Source organism: Mus caroli, unplaced genomic scaffold, assembly GCF_978045245.1.
Source record: "Mus caroli unplaced genomic scaffold, Mus_caroli_1 scaffold_15, whole genome shotgun sequence".
NCBI classification, from domain to species: domain Eukaryota; kingdom Metazoa; phylum Chordata; class Mammalia; order Rodentia; family Muridae; genus Mus; species Mus caroli.
Window position 1 is genome coordinate 108,147,815 of NW_028227270.1, and position 18,549 is coordinate 108,166,363.

Below are 18,549 nucleotides of genomic sequence, written 5' to 3' on the forward strand. Positions count from 1 at the left end.
TGGGAACTCTGGGGATCCTGAGTTGTGTTTGTCTTTTACTTTGTTGCTGTTAGTATCATTATTCTCTAATGGGAATTCTAATTAGTCATCCATCAGTCAATTCTCTGGGAGCTAAACCAGAGACCTTTCTCCTCACAGCTCTAAGAATGGCCTCAGTGTGTTGGTCTGGCTAAAGACAGCTAGGAGACGGATCCTTCCCTGTTTTTTAAGGCATTCCTCACCCTGTGGCAGCATTGATCCAGTTCAACCTCTGTCTTCACGGGGCCGTTTGTCCTGCTGGGCTAAGAGATCTGCTTACTTCAGGGTGATCTCACCTTCGCCTATTCCCTTCTGGGAAGACCCTTCTGCATAATGTCCAGTCACAGCTTTAGGAAATGAGCACATCGGCTCTTCAGCCCACAGCAGCGATTTTTCAGTTAGCAATCTGGTCATTTACCAATCCAAACCCCGTGTAGTGCTGTCACTCAGACAGCAATGGAAACACTCTTTGTGCTTTCTCCCAAGCTCTTGAGCATAGAAACGCCCCGTTCCAGCTCTCCTCACCAAACTAAGCATGGATTCATGTAGTATCTCTGTGGACCTTCCCATGTGGCAATGAACTGCACAGAACTCTTGAATTAATATCCAGCGTGGATTAATAGATTCATATCTCTGTTCATTAGTGCCTGGCCCAAGTGGAAGGCCAGGGTCGGTTTCAAATGTGTTCATGGCTGTCTGCAGGATCACCACCATGGCTGCCCTGGCCATACTCGCATACTCTTTCCTCTGTTCATAGGTTTTGCCTTAGTCTCTGGGTCCTAGGCTGGGTATTCAGTTACCCTTCTCCTTGTCCTTCTGGCTGAAGGTATGCTTTAGCACTGTCATTTTCTCCTCCCTTTCCTCCCCTCCCTTCTCCTCCCCCTCCTTCCCTGTTCTCCCCTCCCCTCCCTGCCCCCCCTTCCTTCCAGTTCTCTGAGCAAGGTCTTTTCTATACTTTCCAAACTGATCTTGAATCTACTATATAATCCAGGCTGGCCCGGAACCAGGGGCAACCTCTGCCTCAACCTCCCAAGTGCTGGAGTCACAGGCACGTGACACTCTGCCTGATTATTCCCTTTCCTCCTCTTCCCTTTAAAGACCCAGAATGCTTATATACCATATTAGCCATGGCTGTAGAAGAGTCTTGTGCAGGAATCTCCTAACTGTTGAGCTTGTGATGGTCTTGGGTGCAGCACGCGCTGGGACATAACCACTGCATTACCATTACTGTAGGTGTTTTTGTGTCTGCTGTCCACTGTCATGGCAGCTTTCCCATAGAGTTCCCTCTCTCTGCTCATTTGCTGTCCTGACAGTCCCACAGAGCCTGCTGTCAGCTTAGTGATGACTCTTGGTAAATCCTTGCATCTCACCTGCTATTTTGGCCCTCTTACTGTGATAATTTGTATTGATTTCTGAATCCAGGTGTGGGCTATCCTGAGGCTAACTGACCTCCTTAGCCATGAACTTCCCTTGAAGTGGAAACTGGAAACATTCTTGCTTTCCTGCCTGTCTGCCATACCTTCAACAGGTAGTAGAAACTGTATCCACCTTGACCCTGTTTGGAGGTGAGCTCTGAGTTTAGGTCTGTGGGCTTATTGTAGACTTGTAGAGGGATCTTGTTGACCTCAGACCTCCAGATGATAAAAAACCTATACGCTAAGAGTCTAGGAGCCTCTTGTGCTTGTCTTGTAATTTAGGCTTCTCCTCACCAGCCGTCCCTTCTCTCTGCAAGCTTTCCTTTCCGTTCCTTTGGCGGTTCTCACAGGCACTCAGGATAGAGACTTTGCAAGTATGACTTTGATTTGAGCTAGACTTAGACAGCGGCCGTGTGGCGGGGCAGGCTCCCTTCAAGATCTCCCAGAGGAAGCGGTTATCAGAAGCCTGCTCGCTGTTGGAGCATCCAAGCCCTTAACCCTCACTTCTCCCCACAGATTTAGTGCACATGGGCAGACCCTCCCAGATGAAAGAGCTGCAGTAACTCACATGTCCTGTTACTATCTTTCTTTTTCTGGTGCAGAGGGAATGATCCACATCAACAACAGAAGTCTCACCCTTCACTTTCTGTGTTTAGGTTTAATTTCTATGATTCCTGCCTCCTTTCCTGTCCTACCTCCTCAATAGGGAGACTGGGTCTAAGGAGGCAGTTCTTGGTTGGTTTTTTGGTTTTTTAGTCTAGTTTTCTTTAAAACTTTCTGCTCACATGGTGTTCCTGTTGCTTTCTAAAGGTTCAGTAGACATAAACATGAATGACACAGTATCATTTTGGCCCCCTGTTCACTGACCCAAGCAAGTTCATGGACAGGTCAAAAAACAACAACAACAACAACAAACAACAACAAACAACAACAACAAACAACAACAACAAACAAACAAACCCCACTTACCAAAATAGATATCATAGGAGGAAAGAACGTGTGGTCACCAGGGTCCTTTTCTCTTCTGATTGGTCTTGCAGCAGCAAATACAGTGACAACCACGAGCACAGCCATATACGTGTGTGTGTGTGTGTGTATACATGTATATATATATACACATACACACACAACCCCTTTCTTGAGATGTTTTGATTCTCTTGGGGGGAAGGCAGCTATGTTTGAAGGTGTTGAGGGCAGCCCTTATCCCACACGGTGAGCTTCATCATTCCCCCTGGGTGGTTTCCAGAGCAGACAGATACCACGAATGTGAGGATGGGGCTGGGAAGTAGGAGGACATCCCCCCACACCCCTACCCCCCACCCCTCACTCCCCACCCCCATCCCCCACCACCACCCCACCCCTGTCTCTAGCATCTTTCCAAGGAACCTATCTTTCTCAGAGACAAAGTTGTGAGAGTCAGAAACAAGACTAACAAAAATGGGGTAATGATCTAGATGCATGCTATAGGAATCTCCATGTTAACATGTTATATACACTTTTAAAAGCCCATTGAAGAAGGCAGGGCACAGGCCCTCAGTTGGACCATTCAAATATCCTATTCCTAGGACTTGCAAGATGGCTGAGCATCTGGATAAAGGCTCAGTCTTACCAACAAGCCTGATGACCTGAGTTTGATCCCTTGGCTCCACCTGGTGGAAGGAGAGAATTGACTCTTAGCAATTATCCTTTAACTTCCATGTGTCTTCTGTAGAATACGTGAGCGCATATATGCGTGTGCTCAAACGCACATCCACATCCACACACTGAATAAATGGGTAAAAACGTAATCCTAAAATAGCTATTCTGGGATCGTGTCAGTGCTGTCCAGCTGCCCTGAGGTTCAGGGTCATGGGACCATGAAACAGGAAGCAAAGTGGTCGGTATAAGCCGATGAGTGCCTCCCTCGGTTCACCGTGGTTTCTCCTCTTCGCCTGTGTGTGTCCGTGTCCCGTGTTATTTTTCCCCCTCAGACATTGTCAACACTCCCAAACCCGATGAAAGAGCCATCATGACTTACGTTTCCTGCTTCTACCATGCTTTCGCGGGAGCGGAGCAGGTACTCCTCCCCTGTGCGCGCAGCCGACCGCGCTGCTCTTCCGTGTGCGCGTGTGCATCTCTGGGTGTGTGTCTGTGTGCTTCACATCTGACCTTGGAATATCAGTGTTTCATAACGACCTAACACAGCAAGTTCCCAACTGCTAGTCATCTTAAAAAATCCAATCAATCAAACATGCCAAAAATCCTTTAGACCATAACCAAAGTGTTTTTCTCTATTCCCTGCTCCGCCCCAAGATATTTCTTCCATTTTATTAGAAGACTGTTAGAAACATTTGTACATTCTGGGGAGCAGAGTGCCTTGAAGGGTGTGCTGCATGCATTGAGTGGCGAAGGGCAGGCGACTAGGAGACAGACATGCCTCCGCCATGTTTGTTGTTCTTGGTCGCCTGGAAACGACCTTTATTCAGTGGTTTGCTCCATTATAACAGACTAACTGTATGTTTAGTCGACGGAACAAAAGGGTTACGACCTCAGAAGCACTCACCTGCCTCAGAACAGTTTGAGGGAAATTATGAGAGAGCAGTCATCCACCTGCTGCAGATTCATCTGTCTCTGCTGCTTACCCCTGTACGCGGGGAACCCTTATGGACTCACCGACAGAATGTGCCCTGTTTTTGCCATCTTTGTAAAGGCCACCACTGAGAGATGATGGTAATCGGGATCATTGTGCTCAGGAGAATTAGGGCTTTAGAGGGCCGGACTTTGGGGAGAGTGTCCAGTGGCTTCTCTTGGCCAAGTTTTGGATTGTCCTGGGCTGCACAGCAGTGTCCAATCTGTAGCCAAATGTTGCAAAAATGTACATGTATTCACTTGGCCTTCCACTGAAACATGATATTGTCACCTACAAAATTCACACTCAAGAACTCTGTAATCAAGTCTCTCACACACATGCACACACACACACACACACATTTAAGTTGGATTGGTGGGATGGCTTAGACAATAAAAGCACTTGCTGCTAAGCCTGACATCCTGAGTTCAACCCCCAGGATCCACATGGTAGAAAAAGAGAAGACACTACAAATTGTCCTGATGTCCACATATGTGTCTTTATACACATAATCTACACTTGTGCCCAGTCATTGTGCACACACACACACATGAAATAAAATGTAAAAACAACAAATAAAACCAGGCATGGGAGTATACTCCTTTAATCTCATATCTTGGGAGACAGAGGCAAGCAGATTTCTGTAAATTTGAGGCCAGCCTGGTCTACATACTGAGTTCCAGGCCAGCCAGGACTACATAGTGAGTGAGACTCTGTTTGAAAACAAAGAAACGCCTCCCTCCAAAAATCCCAAAGAATTCAATACTTTACTACTTGGTGTTGGGATATATTCATTGCTACCCTGGTCACATGTGGCACCTGGGTCATGAGTTGGACACCTCTGCTTTAGAACAGGCACAGAGCTCTTCTTGGTCCATCCTAGAAACGCATTAAGAGGCACATGACTCAAGTTCCCTTCAAGATAATGACCAAGGATTATTTATTGGTTCATTGTATTTATTACTCTTGTAGATTAAACAATGAAACAACAACTTAAGGCACGCTCATCTCCAACATCCCATCTAGAAAGTTCTTCCATGGATTCAAGGTCAATAACATGGATACACTCAGGACCCAACCTCTTCAGCTTTGATTTCTGAAGGCCAGGGTCATTCCAACCCATAGCCGTAGGGTCTATTCAGGGGCATTTAGCTGGACAGTCAGGGACCTGAGACCTTGGTTTCCTCGACCTACATATTTCTGTTACTAACTTGCTTGATGTTTTATAAAGCTTGTACTTTAGACTAATGATATCTCCCCATTATTCCCTACAGTATATTCAGCCTGCCGTGTAAGTCTGTGTGAAAACTAAAAAAAAAAAAAAAAAAAAAAAAAAAAAAAAAAAAAAAGGTGTGAACTGATTCATCCCCTCTATCTACCCCACCCTGACCCAGACTGCACCATCTTCAGCACGCCCTCTCCTCCATCCTGCCCTGCCCCCACATCTGGCTTTACGTGTGTCTGCGAGCATACCCTCGTCGCCCAGCCATCCTGTTTACCTATTGTGTTTTGCAGGCCGAGACAGCAGCTAACAGAATATGTAAGGTTCTTGCTGTGAATCAAGAGAATGAGAGGCTGATGGAAGAATATGAGAGGCTAGCGAGTGAGGTAAAAGAAATGGGGGCAGCTCCGTCCATCCGCCTGCAGCCAGGGGTGAAGCAGAGGCTGCAAACGGACTGTCCATGTTTATTTTTTGCACTTTTCATCTCAGAGAGAGTGAGAGCAGAAAACACATCTGGTCTCAGGCTGCTTATCCTAAAGCAACATGCCGGGTACCTGGTGCCAGTGTCCCTGCTCCCCGCCCCCCCCCGCCCCCCACCGTGGCCTTGGCAAAGACCCCAAAGCTACATGTGTTGATGTGGTAGGAAGGGAATCTAGTCTTAGCTCTGTCCCTGCAAGGTCAGAATCTGTAACTTGTAGCCTGTGGGCTACTGCCATCTTGTAGGGCACTGTTTGTGTCAAGGGCCCTGTTCAGCACTGTGACCTCATGTGAAAAGAATTTGCAAAGCCTTTGGGAGGAGGAGGTGTGGTGTGCATGTGTGTGTGTGCACACACAGGCCCTGAGAGGGATCTGGGATGACAGCTCACCCTTTGAGCCTTAGGGATGAATTTTTGTAGCTCTTTATCCAGACTCTTGATTTGAGCAATGCATTTACAGTTCTTTTATTATTTTTATTTATTTATTTATTTTTGTCATTAGCATAGAGGTTACCAAGATATCCTTGTTACTAACCCTGTGTTATTTTTGTAACACAGCCCAGGCTGAGGGACCCATGAGCTGTGTCTTCTAAGATAGAACTCAAGTACAGATCCATAGTCAAGACCAGATAACTTAAACTAAATCTTAAAAATAATTTAAATGGTTAAAAAAGAATAAATGCAAGACTAGATAGTTTTTATGTTAATTTGATTCAACCAGTAATTGCTATGTGCTGTGAAAATCAATGATCAGCACAAGTGAGAGATAAACCATCCCAAATACTTACTTGATGGGAACTCAATCAAGTAAACTAAATAAACTAAATGTATACTTTCATGCTGCTGCTGTGGGAAGCTTAGCTGTTTGATTCCCTACCACGAACAAAAAACCCACCTCATTTGTTGGCATCGAGGAGTCATAGACTTTAGGAGAGAAGGCTATTCAGCACAGAAAGAATGTCAGGAATTTTCTTACTTCTTATACATTTAGTTTCTCCCTCACGGCTGTGATAAAACAATCTTACAAAAGCATTGTGGGGGAGCCATGGCTTATTCTAACTCACAGTTCCAAGGGGATGCGTCCATTATGGGGAAGGAGGCATGGCAACAGAATCCTGATGCAAGTTGGTCACTTTGTATCCACAGTCAAGAAGCAGAGAGAGAACAGGAAGCAGGGCCAGGCTATAAGAACTTCCCAAAACAGCGCTACCTGCTGGGGAGCCTGTGTTCATACACACGAGCCTCTGAGGGACACTCCTGTTCAATGCTGACTTGAGGTGTCATCACTGAAACTCCCGTTTCATTCCAGCTTTCATTCCAGCTTCCCACGGCATCAGTAGACATAAGAGTAAATAGAAGGGGAGCTGGAGAGATGGCAGAGAGGTGGCTCAGCAGTTATGAGTCTGGCTGCTTTCCCACAGGACCTGGGTTTGAGTCCCAGCACCCACATGGTAGTTAACAACTGTCTGTACCCCTGGTTCCAGAAGGACCTGACAGCCTCTTCTGGCCTCTGAAGGCACTTCATGCATATGGTACACAGATATACATTCAGGCAAAATGCCCATATATATCAAATAAGAAGTAAAATTTCAAAACAAACTAAAAACTAGAAGAATAAACTAAGTGTCTAGGTCTCTGAGACCTGGATACTGACTCAGGAGAAGGGCACTCATTAGATTTTGGGGAATTCACTAGGATTTCACTCCCTGCCTGTGGAGTTTCACAAAAACTAGACGATGAAGCCTACCTGGCCCAGAATCTGCCCTAGGCTTGCAGTACAATTCTCTAGCGAGTAAACTCATTAGATCTGAGCTTTGTTTTTTTCAACGAAACATTTGACATTCGACCCAGTTCCTTGCTGAGTGCATCAACTCCATTCTTCTTGGTTTTTTTTTTTTTTTTTTTTTTCTTTTAATTTTGTTTTCCCTCTTAGAATTTGGAGGCTCCATCCAGCATTTGTCTGCTAATGTCTGGTTGCTGCGTTTCTTGTAAATGTCATATTTTTGTCAAACACGACTCCGTGTGCTGACCTGAAGTTCGAGTTAAACCTGTGTGTGGTCTCATCAGGGTGGTCACTGTGGCCCTGGGTGGACGCTGTCATTCATTGCACCATGCATAGAGCTGCAGTCCCCACTTTAAGTCAGTACAGTCGTAACCATGCTCAGTTATCTGGGAGCCTTGGGGGAACTGGTCCCAGTTATCGGGCCCCTTTGTTCTTGAACTGGAAACAGTTAGCTAGTATCTTCAGTGCCACTCTCGTGTTTGAAAATAGCTGTTGGAGTGGATTCGGCGCACAATCCCCTGGCTGGAGAACAGGACGCCTGAGAAGACCATGCAGGCCATGCAGAAGAAGCTGGAGGACTTCCGGGATTACCGTCGTAAGCACAAGCCCCCCAAGGTGCAGGAGAAGTGCCAGCTGGAGATCAACTTCAACACGCTGCAGACCAAGCTTCGGATCAGCAACCGGCCCGCCTTCATGCCCTCCGAGGGCAAGATGGTGTCGGTGAGTAGCTGCCGTCCCCATTGTCCCCATTTTCCTTGGTCTGCTGAGGAGGCCTTGGCTTCCTGAGTGTGGATCGTTATTGAATGTAATCACAAATGGCCCCATAACCGCTCCATTGTTGTGGGTTGAGAGACTGGGGGCTGAACCCCAGGGCTTTCACATATCAGATAAGCTTACCACCACTCAGCTACCTCCCCACTCTCTTCTACTTTTTTTTTTTTTTTTTGAGAAGTGGTCTTACTAAGTTTCCAGGCTGACCTTGAATTCATTAAGTTGCCCAGGCTGGACTCAAATGTGCATTCCTTACCTCAGCCTCCTGAGCTCTGAGCTTCTGGGATTATCAGCGTGTGCCCCCATACCTGGCTTCGTTACTGATCCTCCACTCCCTTCCATTACTCAGTTCTTGGTGTGGTGTGGTGTGAGATGGTGCCCCGCAGGCTTTCAGTGAAGTCTCTACAAGAGGCCACTTTTTCCCTTTGCAGACTTGTGATCTTGACCTTGTTGAGATTTCTTTATAGTTTACAATGTTAATTCTTCTTTGTGTACTCACCTTCCTGCTGTTATCAGCTGCCCTTCCTACCTTGTCAAACTTGGTCCACATCTGAAGATGTCTGCGAGGCTAATGAGAACAGTTGTGCTAATTAAAAGGCCACTGCGGTGACCGGGACATTTGGAAAGCAAACTGGTGGGGTGGTTAGTTGTACAGAAGAAGCAAAGGGAAGTGAAACCAAGTGACAACCACGCCAAAGGATTAGTGGAATCTAGAGGCCCACATGTCACACCTGTGCTCTTGAATGTCTTTCATCCCTCAGGACATTGCTGGTGCCTGGCAGAGGTTGGAGCAGGCTGAGAAGGGCTATGAGGAGTGGCTATTGAATGAGATTCGAAGACTGGAGCGCTTGGAGCACTTGGCTGAGAAGTTCAGACAGAAGGCCTCCACGCACGAGACATGGGCTTATGGTAAGGGCAAGAGAATCCAGTTCAGATTTTACAGCATCTGGGTTGTGTGCCAGTGGGATGGCTCAGTGGATAAAGATGCTTGCTGCCGAGCCTGACACCTTGAGTTGGAACCAGCTCCTGCAAATTGCCCTTTATCTTCCATATATATGAAACATGACATGCATATGCACCTCAACATATGCACACATGCACACACACACACCATACATATAAATAAATGTGAAAAAAAAACTTATCTGAGTTGTGCTAGGATTGATGGTGTATATTCCTGTAATTCCAGCACCTACTAGGCTGAGTCAGAATCATCAAGATTTCCAGCTGAGCCTAGACTACATACTGAGTTCAAAGCTAGACAGGACTATAAAATAAGGTCTTGATCCAGAATAACAGCCAGGTGTTGCTGCAGGGGACCAGAGTTGTGTTTCTAACACCCAAATCAGGTGGCTCATAACCCTTGCAAGTCCAGCTTAAGGGGATCTGCTGCCCTTTTCTGGCATCCACAGGCACCTGCACTTACATGCACACACCCCACCACACACACACACACACACATACATACCTGTACATGTTTAATCTTAAAAACAAACAACAGCCGGGCAGTGGTGGCGCACGCCTTTAATCCCAGCACTCGGGAGGCAGAGGCAGGCGGATTTCTGAGTTTGAGGCCAGCCTGGTCTACAAAGGAGTTCCAGGACAGCCAGGGCTACACAGAGAAACCCTGTCTCAAAAAACTCAAAACCAAACCAAACTAAACAACCAAGAATGGATGTACTGTAACTTTCCCATCTGACACATCCTAGCTTCAATGTTGTCACCCTTTTTTGTTGTTGTTTTTGAGACAGGGTTTCTCTGTAAAGCTCTGGCTGTCCTGGAACTCCTTTGTAGACCAGGCTGGCCTCAAACTCAGAAATCCGCCTGCCTCTGCCTCCCGAGTGATGGGATTAAAGGCGTGCACCACCACGCCCAGTGTGTTGTGACCCTTTGACATATGGACATTTGCTTTCCATTTCCAGCTTTACAGAATTAAAACCACTAACCCAGGAGTAAATGTGGATCTGGATAACAGTCACAGTAGTATCTAGATTTAAAATACTTTTAGAGAGGACTGGAAATGTGGCTTAGTTGGTGGGTTGCAGGCTTAACATGCACCCACAAACCCCTGGTTTCTGTCCTCAGCACTGCATGCGTTGGGTATGGTACTACATACCTATAATCTCAGCACCAGAGCTGTAGAGGCAAAAGGATCAGAAGTTCCAGGTCATCCTTAGCTAAGTACTAAGTTCAAGGCCAGTCGCATGAGAGACTCTTTGTCCAAACAAATAGTAAAAACAACAACAACAACAACAAAACTTACGGAAGAATTAGCAGGGGTTCCAAGAGAGAGATGTCTAATGTTTAGAATCAGAACAAGCAGAACATAGGCCACATGTCACCCCAGAGTATAGCTCTCAAACACAAGGTGGAGTGACAGAGTCCTGCTATGTCACCGATAACTCTACTTGAATTCACAGTGCTCTTGTCTCAGCCTCCAGGATGCTGGGATTACAGGTGTGTACCACCATGCCCAGCTAACATAAGAGTTTTGTTCAGCCATTCCATGTGGCTCATGGGTGGAAATGACTTCCAACAGACCTGGGTGTCATGATGGAAAGATAGACACTTGTGACTCAGAATGATGCAGAATATACTGTGTAAAATGCATGTGTCATCTCCCACCATCTTTCTTTCCGGGCACCTCCTCTGTGAGCATTGAGAGGGGTTGGGTGTTGCTGATAGGCTGGTTCTTCCTTGAAATCCCAGTGTTCTCTGAGCACATTCGGGTGTTGGGTAGTTGCTGTTCGACTTTGAGATTTCATGTTTATTTGATTGATGGATTTAGGCAATGCTTGCCTTTGTACATCCTAAGAAAGCCCTCTACCACTGAGCCCCAGTCTTCTGTTTTCCTTTTCAGTTTGAGACAAAGTCTCACAGGGCTGCCCGGGCTGCCCTTGAACTGTAGTCCTGCTCTTTCAGCCTAACAGTGCTGGCTGTCCCCTTTGCAGGCAAAGAACAGATCTTGCTGCAGAAGGACTACGAGTCTGCATCCCTGACGGAAGTTCGAGCCCTACTTCGGAAGCATGAGGCCTTTGAGAGTGACCTGGCTGCACACCAGGACCGCGTGGAGCAGATCGCTGCCATTGCGCAGGAGCTCAAGTGTGTGCTGGTCCCTGGGCTGAAGACCGTGTTGGGGTGGCTATGGGTGCTGTGCAGGGTCTCCAGAGAGCAGGCACTCTTCCCTGCTGAGCTCAAAGGGTCAGGCTGGAGCCCCTAGGGATGATGATTTTGGTGTCTAGAACTGTCAAAGAAGGTTCATCCTTGCTGTATGCCAGAGTGGTCAGCTTCTCTCCCATTCTTCCCACCTGACCCCACACAAACCATTCTGCTTCCAAGAAAATGAGATACCAGTATGGGGGCCAAGGCCTCAGGCTGTAGCAGGAGGCAAGACCCATGGTTCCTGCAGAGAGAAAGGCCAAAAAGAAGTCACTACCTCAGGCTTGAAAGGAGCAGGCCGCTTCACTTTTTTTATGAGTTTTGTTCTGTGGGAACAGATGTCGTGGTGCTGAGGCTAATCCTCATTTAGATGTCTTCTGTCTCTCCTTTATGCCTATGATTCCCGGGATGTGTGGTGTGTGTGGAGGGCAGAAGAGAATTTCAGATCTCCTGAACTGGGGCTCCTGAGGGGTGTGAGACTCTTGAGTTTGGGAAACGAGCCCAGATCCTCTGCAGGAGTGACCAGAGCTCTTCACTGCTGAGCCTTCTTTCTGGCTCTACATCTGCAAAAGTTGTATTGCCTATCCCTTAATAAAAAGCAAGGTAATTAAAATGTACTTCAGTCCCTTAGCCCCCCGATTCCTCACTTTTGAGGAAACTTGAGCCCCTTAATTAACAGGTAGGGCTTCATAACACACCATTTCTCAGGCTGACCCATATAAACCCTTCATCTTTCTCGGCCTCGTGGTCTGATGCCTCTTGAATGTTGGCTCTTTGCTAATTAACAGCCACTCACCGATAAGATGAGGGTTTGAAAAGGACAGTGATGGTTCCCATGAGTAACTTGGTCTTAAGTGTGGCCCATATGCTTTAAGCAGTTCTACATTATTACGACTGTTGTTCCAGGCATCTTTGGTGCTCTCTGCTCCACCCTGCTGAGTTGTAATGATATAACTCTGCATGAGGTTCAGGTCGTGCTCCTCTGACGGTTACTAACATTCTTTTCCTTCCTGCTCATCCTAAAAATAAGTCGGAGTTTCTAAACGGTTCTCAGAAGTACATAAAAATAGTCAAACAAGCCCTAACCCCACAAGTACAGGTGTGCATGGAACTGTTGCATAAGAATCAGGGGAAATGCTGGGCGTGGTGGTGCACGCCTTTAATCCCAGCACTTGGGAGGCAGAGGCAGGCAGATTTCTGAGCTCAAGGCCAGTCTGGTCTACAGAGTTCCAAGACAGCCAGGGCTATACAGAGAAACCCTGGTTCGAAAACAAAAACAAAAAACAAAACAACCAACGAAACCAAACAAAACAAAAGATTCAGGGGAAATGGAAAATGGGGGAACCCTAGAAACACTCTCACAGGGTGGCCCTGGTCTTTCTGTTGTGGTCTTAGCATAATGTTCTTGCTTTATTCAGTCACTTTGGAAACAGGGTTTCTCTGTGTAGTCCTGGCTGTCCTAGAACTCTGTGTAGACCAGACTGGCTTCAAACTCACAGACATCCTCCTGCCTTTATGTCCTGAGTGCTGAGATACTTTTTAAAATAATAATTTAAAAAAATCATAGTCTGGGAATGGAAGGACATCTTATGTATACCGTGTGTGTATGTGTGTGTGTGTGTGTGTGTGTGTGTGTGTGTGTGTGAGAGAGAGAGAGAGAGAGAGAGAGAGAGAGAGAGAGAGAGAGAGAGAGAGAGATTGGGGGGGGAGCTCTTGGAAGCTGTTCTTGCCTCCCTCCCTACCCACGTGGGGTCCCATTCCTGCTCCTGCATGTGTGAGCTGCAGGCTTCTAGGTTTACCTCCTGCCTCGACCTCCCATCGTGCTAAGAGTTCTGGGACTGCAGGTGTCTGCCATTTGGCTTTTGTGTGGGTTTTGGGGGGCCCAGCTTGGGCTGTCAGACTTGTCAGGCTTACATAGCTAGCGTGCCATCTCCCCAACTCCTTAGTTACTTTTTCATTCATGTTGCCAGAATGCCTGACAGAAACAGCTTGAGGGGAGAAGTTGATTTTTGTTCACCATTTCATAAGGATTTCAGTTGGTCAGGACCGAGAAGACCAGGAGTCAAGGAGAGCTTGGGAGTTCCTATCGCTGTGATGAACACAACCTGGGAAGGGAACAGTTCATTTCAGTGTATGCGTCCCGGTCATGTGTCCTGAAATAACAGGCCATCATGAAGGGCAGTCAGGGCAGAAACTCAAGCAGGGGAGAAATCTGGAGACAGGAACTGAGGCCGAGGCCACAGAGGAGTGCTGCCCACTGTTCTCCTCCTGGCTTGCTCAGTTTGTTTCCTTCCCTTTAAATTTCTTTCTTCTTATTAGCATGAGCTTTTCTTTTATGCGTGAGTGTTTGGTTCGTGTATATGTGTGTATGTGTACTGCTTACATACTTGATAACCATGACAAGTGGAAGAGGGCACTGGATCCCCTGGAAATAGGAGTCAGGAATGGTTGTAAACCACCATGTGGGCGCTGGGATTTGAACCTAGGTCCTTTGTAAGAGTAACAAGTGCTCTTAATGACTAAGCTATCTCTTCAGCCTCTGAGTGGTTGGTGTTTTGTTTTGTTTTGTTTTGTTTTGTTTTGTTTTGTTTTGTTTTGTTTTTAATGTGTCCCAGAATCACTACCTACAATGGGCTGGGCCCATCCACATCAGTTGTTAATCAAGGAAGTACAGCTGGGCAATGGACATATACACTTTTCTCCCAGCACTTTAGAGGCAGAGGCAGGTGGATCTCTGCGTTTGAGGCTAGCTCAATCTATAGAGTAAGTTCCAGGACAGCCATCCATGACTATACACACACACACACACACACACACACACACACACACGCACACACACACTACCCTGTCTCAGAAAAACAACAACAAAACAAATAAGAAAGCAAGCAAGCAAATGAAAGCGTCCTCCAGGCTTGCCCACAGCCCAGTCTTCTGGAGCCATTCATTGACTGAGGTTGCTCTCTCCTCTTAGATGACTCTAGGTTGTGTCAAGTTGACATGATACCAGGCAGAGCCTTAGTTAGGGTTTCATCGCTGTGAAGAGACACACTCGTATAAAGGTAAACATTTAATTGGGGCTGCCTTACAGTTTCAAAGGTTCAATCCATTATCATCATGGCAGGAAGTAAGGCAGAGTGCAAGCAGACATGGTGCTGAAGGAGCTGAGAGTTCTACATCTTGATTGTCAGGTAGCAGAAGGGGACTGTCTCCCACAGGCAGCCCAGAGGAGGCTCTGCTTCACACTAGGCAGAAGTTGAACACTAGGAGACCTCAAAGCCCACCTACACAGTGACACACTTCCTCCAACAAGGCCACTCCCCCTAATAGTGCTACTTCCCATGGGCCAAGTATATTTGAACCACCATAGCCAACATAGCCAGAGTAGAACCAGAGTTGAGTCTGACCCTCTAAAGTCCACAGTGCTGCACTTTCTTCAAATCCATGCAACTAGACAGGGACCAAGCATTGAAAACATGAGCCGTGAGGGACCTATCAGACGGAAACATCCAGAAATTTCTGGGCAGGACTTACATGTTACAGATCTACTGCCTTGCCACTTTTTATCAGCATAGCGTAGTTGCCCAGGGGGCAGTTGCTGGGTTTGTTTTTGGTTTATACACAAAGTCGACATAAGATCTAAGCCAACTTTGGTTACATGAAAAGTGTGTGTTTGTAGATAGCCGGTGGCTGCTCTTAAGGACTGGACGAGCTCTAACGAGGTGACAGGGAGCTTCTGTCCCTCTCAGAATGTTCTGGAAGGACACTCAGCTAACACTCAGATGTATTTGCTCTGCTCAGCGAAAGAAACAGGAGAGTCAGTAAACACAGGCGAGTGTATGAAAAAAGAAAAAGCAGAGGGTCTCTGAGCAAGAGCGTAACGGTTCCGATGCTCATGCTGACAGCCTGAGGTCAATCCCCAGGACCCACACAGCACAAGGAGAGGACTGACAGACTGACACTTGTAAGTTGTCCTCTGACCTCTGTGCACTTACTTTATAAATAAATAAACAAATAAATAAATAACTGGAGCCTCAAGGAAGTGGTTTTCAGAGGAGCAGGGCACTTCTGGAAAGTTCTCTTATCTCAGGCTGTTTTCAGAGAAGCCTGGTGCACATGTCTTCTGATCTCCACAGTTCCTGCTCTCCTCTAAACCTGGCAAGGTGGTTACTTTTTAAGCAGGACTCAGACATTTATCCCCGCGATGAAGTTAAGTTTTACTCAAGCTTTTTGTTTTGTGTTGTTCTTTCTTTCTACCACACTGGTGGCATCCAACAGTCCAAAGAGTCGTTGTCCCTAAATGGAAGAGCTCCAGCCTGCCCAGTTTTAGAAGCCTTTCTGTGCTGGGTGATGTCACAGCCTTCTCCTAGATGGGTCACTCAGAAGGCAGCAAGCTGCATGCCCTTCTAGAGGCGCCAAGGACACAGAACCCTGCAAGTGGACACCTCCTTCCCTGTGACTCATTTTAATGTTCCAGCCACCTGGGTCAGATAGTTGGCTCCCCTTGTTGTTTCCATTTAAAAGTCATGCTCTCAGGAGGCTTCAGAGGACACAGGAAGAGAAAGCGAGCCAGAGGCATTAAGAAGACAGTGCCGTTTTGAAAACTGTTGACTAACAGGATTTGTATTAATTCTTATAATTTGTTCCAAGTGAAACTATTTTCACTGGGGACAATTCAGGAAACCCTGAAATGCCCTACCAGTTTTCAGTGGCCTTTGTATTTTATGTATGTGTATGTGTGTGTGTGTGGGGGGGGTAGGGGTCATGGATCCCTGAAGTGATGTGGAGGCCAGAGGTTAGAGGCCAGTCTCAAGTGTCTTCAGCAGGTCACTCTCTGCATTTTAAAAAAATATATAGAATTTCCTAATGGGCAAGAGCTTGAATGATTCAGCTCTGCTGGCTGCCTACTGGGCCCCAGGGATCCCCTTGTCTGGGTCAAGGAGTAATTAAGTTAGCCCATCTGTGGAGGTCAGAAGACAATATTAATATCAGGGATTAGATTCACCTGTCAAACTTGGTGGCAGGTGGCAGGTTATCTTAGTGGTTGGTCTCACTAGCCTCCCTCTGGGTTTTCTACTGGGTCTTTAAAAAAAAAAAAAAAAAAAAGGAATGGGGATGGGGACCGGATAATGGGAGATGGCTGCCACTTGAGGACATAAGTTCGATCCCCCAGAACCCATGTTTAAAACCCCGGCACAGATGCTGGGGAGCTGACCCAGTGGCTAAGAGTGCTTCGTGACCTACCTTGCTGAGGACACAGGTTTTCAGTTTTCAGAATCCATATTAGGCAGCTTACAACTGTCTATAACCCCTGCTCCAGGGATCCGTCGTCCTCTTCTGACCTCTTCGGGTGTGCACGCGCACACGCACACACTAAAGTACATATTAATGAGCATGATGGTATGTTCTTTTCATTTCAGCTCCGGGGAGACAGATACAGGTAGATGCTTAGCGCTCGATAGGGAGACAGCTTAGCTGAATAATGCAAAGCCCTGGCCACTAGAAGACTCTATCTCAAAAAAAAAAAAAAAGTTAGGAGTTTAATGGAGTTTAATGACTGACAGAAATACCCAGGGTTTACCTCTGGTCTCCAAGTGCATGTGCACATATATGAGTGTACATTTGTTCACACACACACACACACACACACATCTCTTCCCTGTTTATTTCCAGCTTGTGTCCATTTCCCTCACACCATCTGGGAGGATTCATCTTTATTTCTTGCTTTACACAGTGAACTGGACTATCACGATGCTGTGAACGTCAATGATCGGTGCCAGAAAATTTGTGACCAGTGGGATAGATTGGGGACGCTCACCCAGAAGAGGAGGGAGGCCTTGGAGGTGAGAGCCTTGAGCTCTTCTTGCCTTGAAAACTCCTACTAGAGGCTCCATAGTTGAATCAGTGGTGTTAATTGTGTTTCTCCGTGACTCATGTGGAAACAACCAAACATTATCCAGTAAACAGGGGAATGTTAAAAGTGGGAATCACGGGACCAAGTGTAGCTTTGCACTGTAACAAGTTAGCAGCAAAACATACTTTTCAGTTTTAAAATGTTTGGGGGATCCTGGTCTGAGCCCTGTTTGTTAAGTAGCAATCATGGTAAATTTCCCAAAGTCCTTTTGAAAAATTATAAAGACTCATGTATGATCTTTAATTTATGTACATGAGCGTTTTGCCTGCACGTATGCCTGTGTGCCACTCCTGTGCCTGGCACATCTGCAGAACAAAAGAAGGCATCTTATCTTCTGGGTTGAAGTTACAGATAATTGTGAGCCATCAATTGTGCTTGGAATCGAGCTCAGGTCCCCTGGGAAGAACAGTCTGAATTCTTAACCTCTGACCATCTCTCTAGGCCCGTTAAAGTTCTTCTGTGCCAATAGCTGACTTAGGGTATCAGGCCCAATTTGGGATGTGTACCTGGGAAATGGCAACAGATATGGTAGGAAAAAAATGCTACGAAGTGAATCAGCGAGAGCATCTTGGTTGATAAAGTGTTTGCCTCATACACACAGGACCTAGGTTCACATCCTAGCACCCCATAAAAACATGCTGTGGTCATCAGTGACTAATCAAAACTCAGGAGATAGAGGTAGAAGGATCAGAAGTTCAAGGTTATCCTTAGCTGTATAGAAAGTTCAAGGCAGGGTTGGTGAGATAGATGGCTCAGTGGTTAAGAGCACTGACTGCTCTTCTGGAGGTCATGAGTTCAAATTCCAGGAACCACATGGTTGCTCACAACCATCCGTAATGAGAAAGAAATTTAAAAAAAAAAAAAAAAGACCTATGGCCTGGGGGCTGGGGCTGGGGCCAGAGCAGGAAGGAAAAGGGAAGAGGGGAGGGGAGAGAAGAAAGTTCAAGGCAAAGCTGGGCAAAATGGCATGCTTTTTTAATCCTAGCATGTGGGAGGCAGAGGCAGGCAGATCTAGGTTGAGACAGCCTGGTCTACATAGTGAGTTTTAGGATAGCCAAGGCTATATGGGACCTTGGAAGGAAGGAAGAAAAAAGGAAGACAGTTTAAAGAAACCTGGGACTCATGGGACTTTGTCTCAATAAATAAAAATAATTGCTTTAGCTGAAGAAATATATCTGTGTCGATT

The 18,549-nt window shown here is 46.4% G+C and overlaps 1 protein-coding gene across 1 annotated transcript in view; it reads left to right on the top strand.

The window, feature by feature from the left end:
* Actn2 (actinin alpha 2) overlaps positions 1-18,549 on the top strand; it is a 71,315-nt gene that overhangs the window by 40,899 nt on the left and 11,867 nt on the right. Inside the window, exons 8-13 of the mRNA XM_085831285.1 lie at positions 3,404-3,489; positions 5,557-5,649; positions 8,012-8,242; positions 9,055-9,202; positions 11,245-11,395; positions 17,184-17,292. Coding sequence (XP_085687411.1) covers positions 3,404-3,489; positions 5,557-5,649; positions 8,012-8,242; positions 9,055-9,202; positions 11,245-11,395; positions 17,184-17,292 — 818 coding nt within the window. The remainder of the gene's footprint in view (positions 1-3,403; positions 3,490-5,556; positions 5,650-8,011; positions 8,243-9,054; positions 9,203-11,244; positions 11,396-17,183; positions 17,293-18,549) is intronic.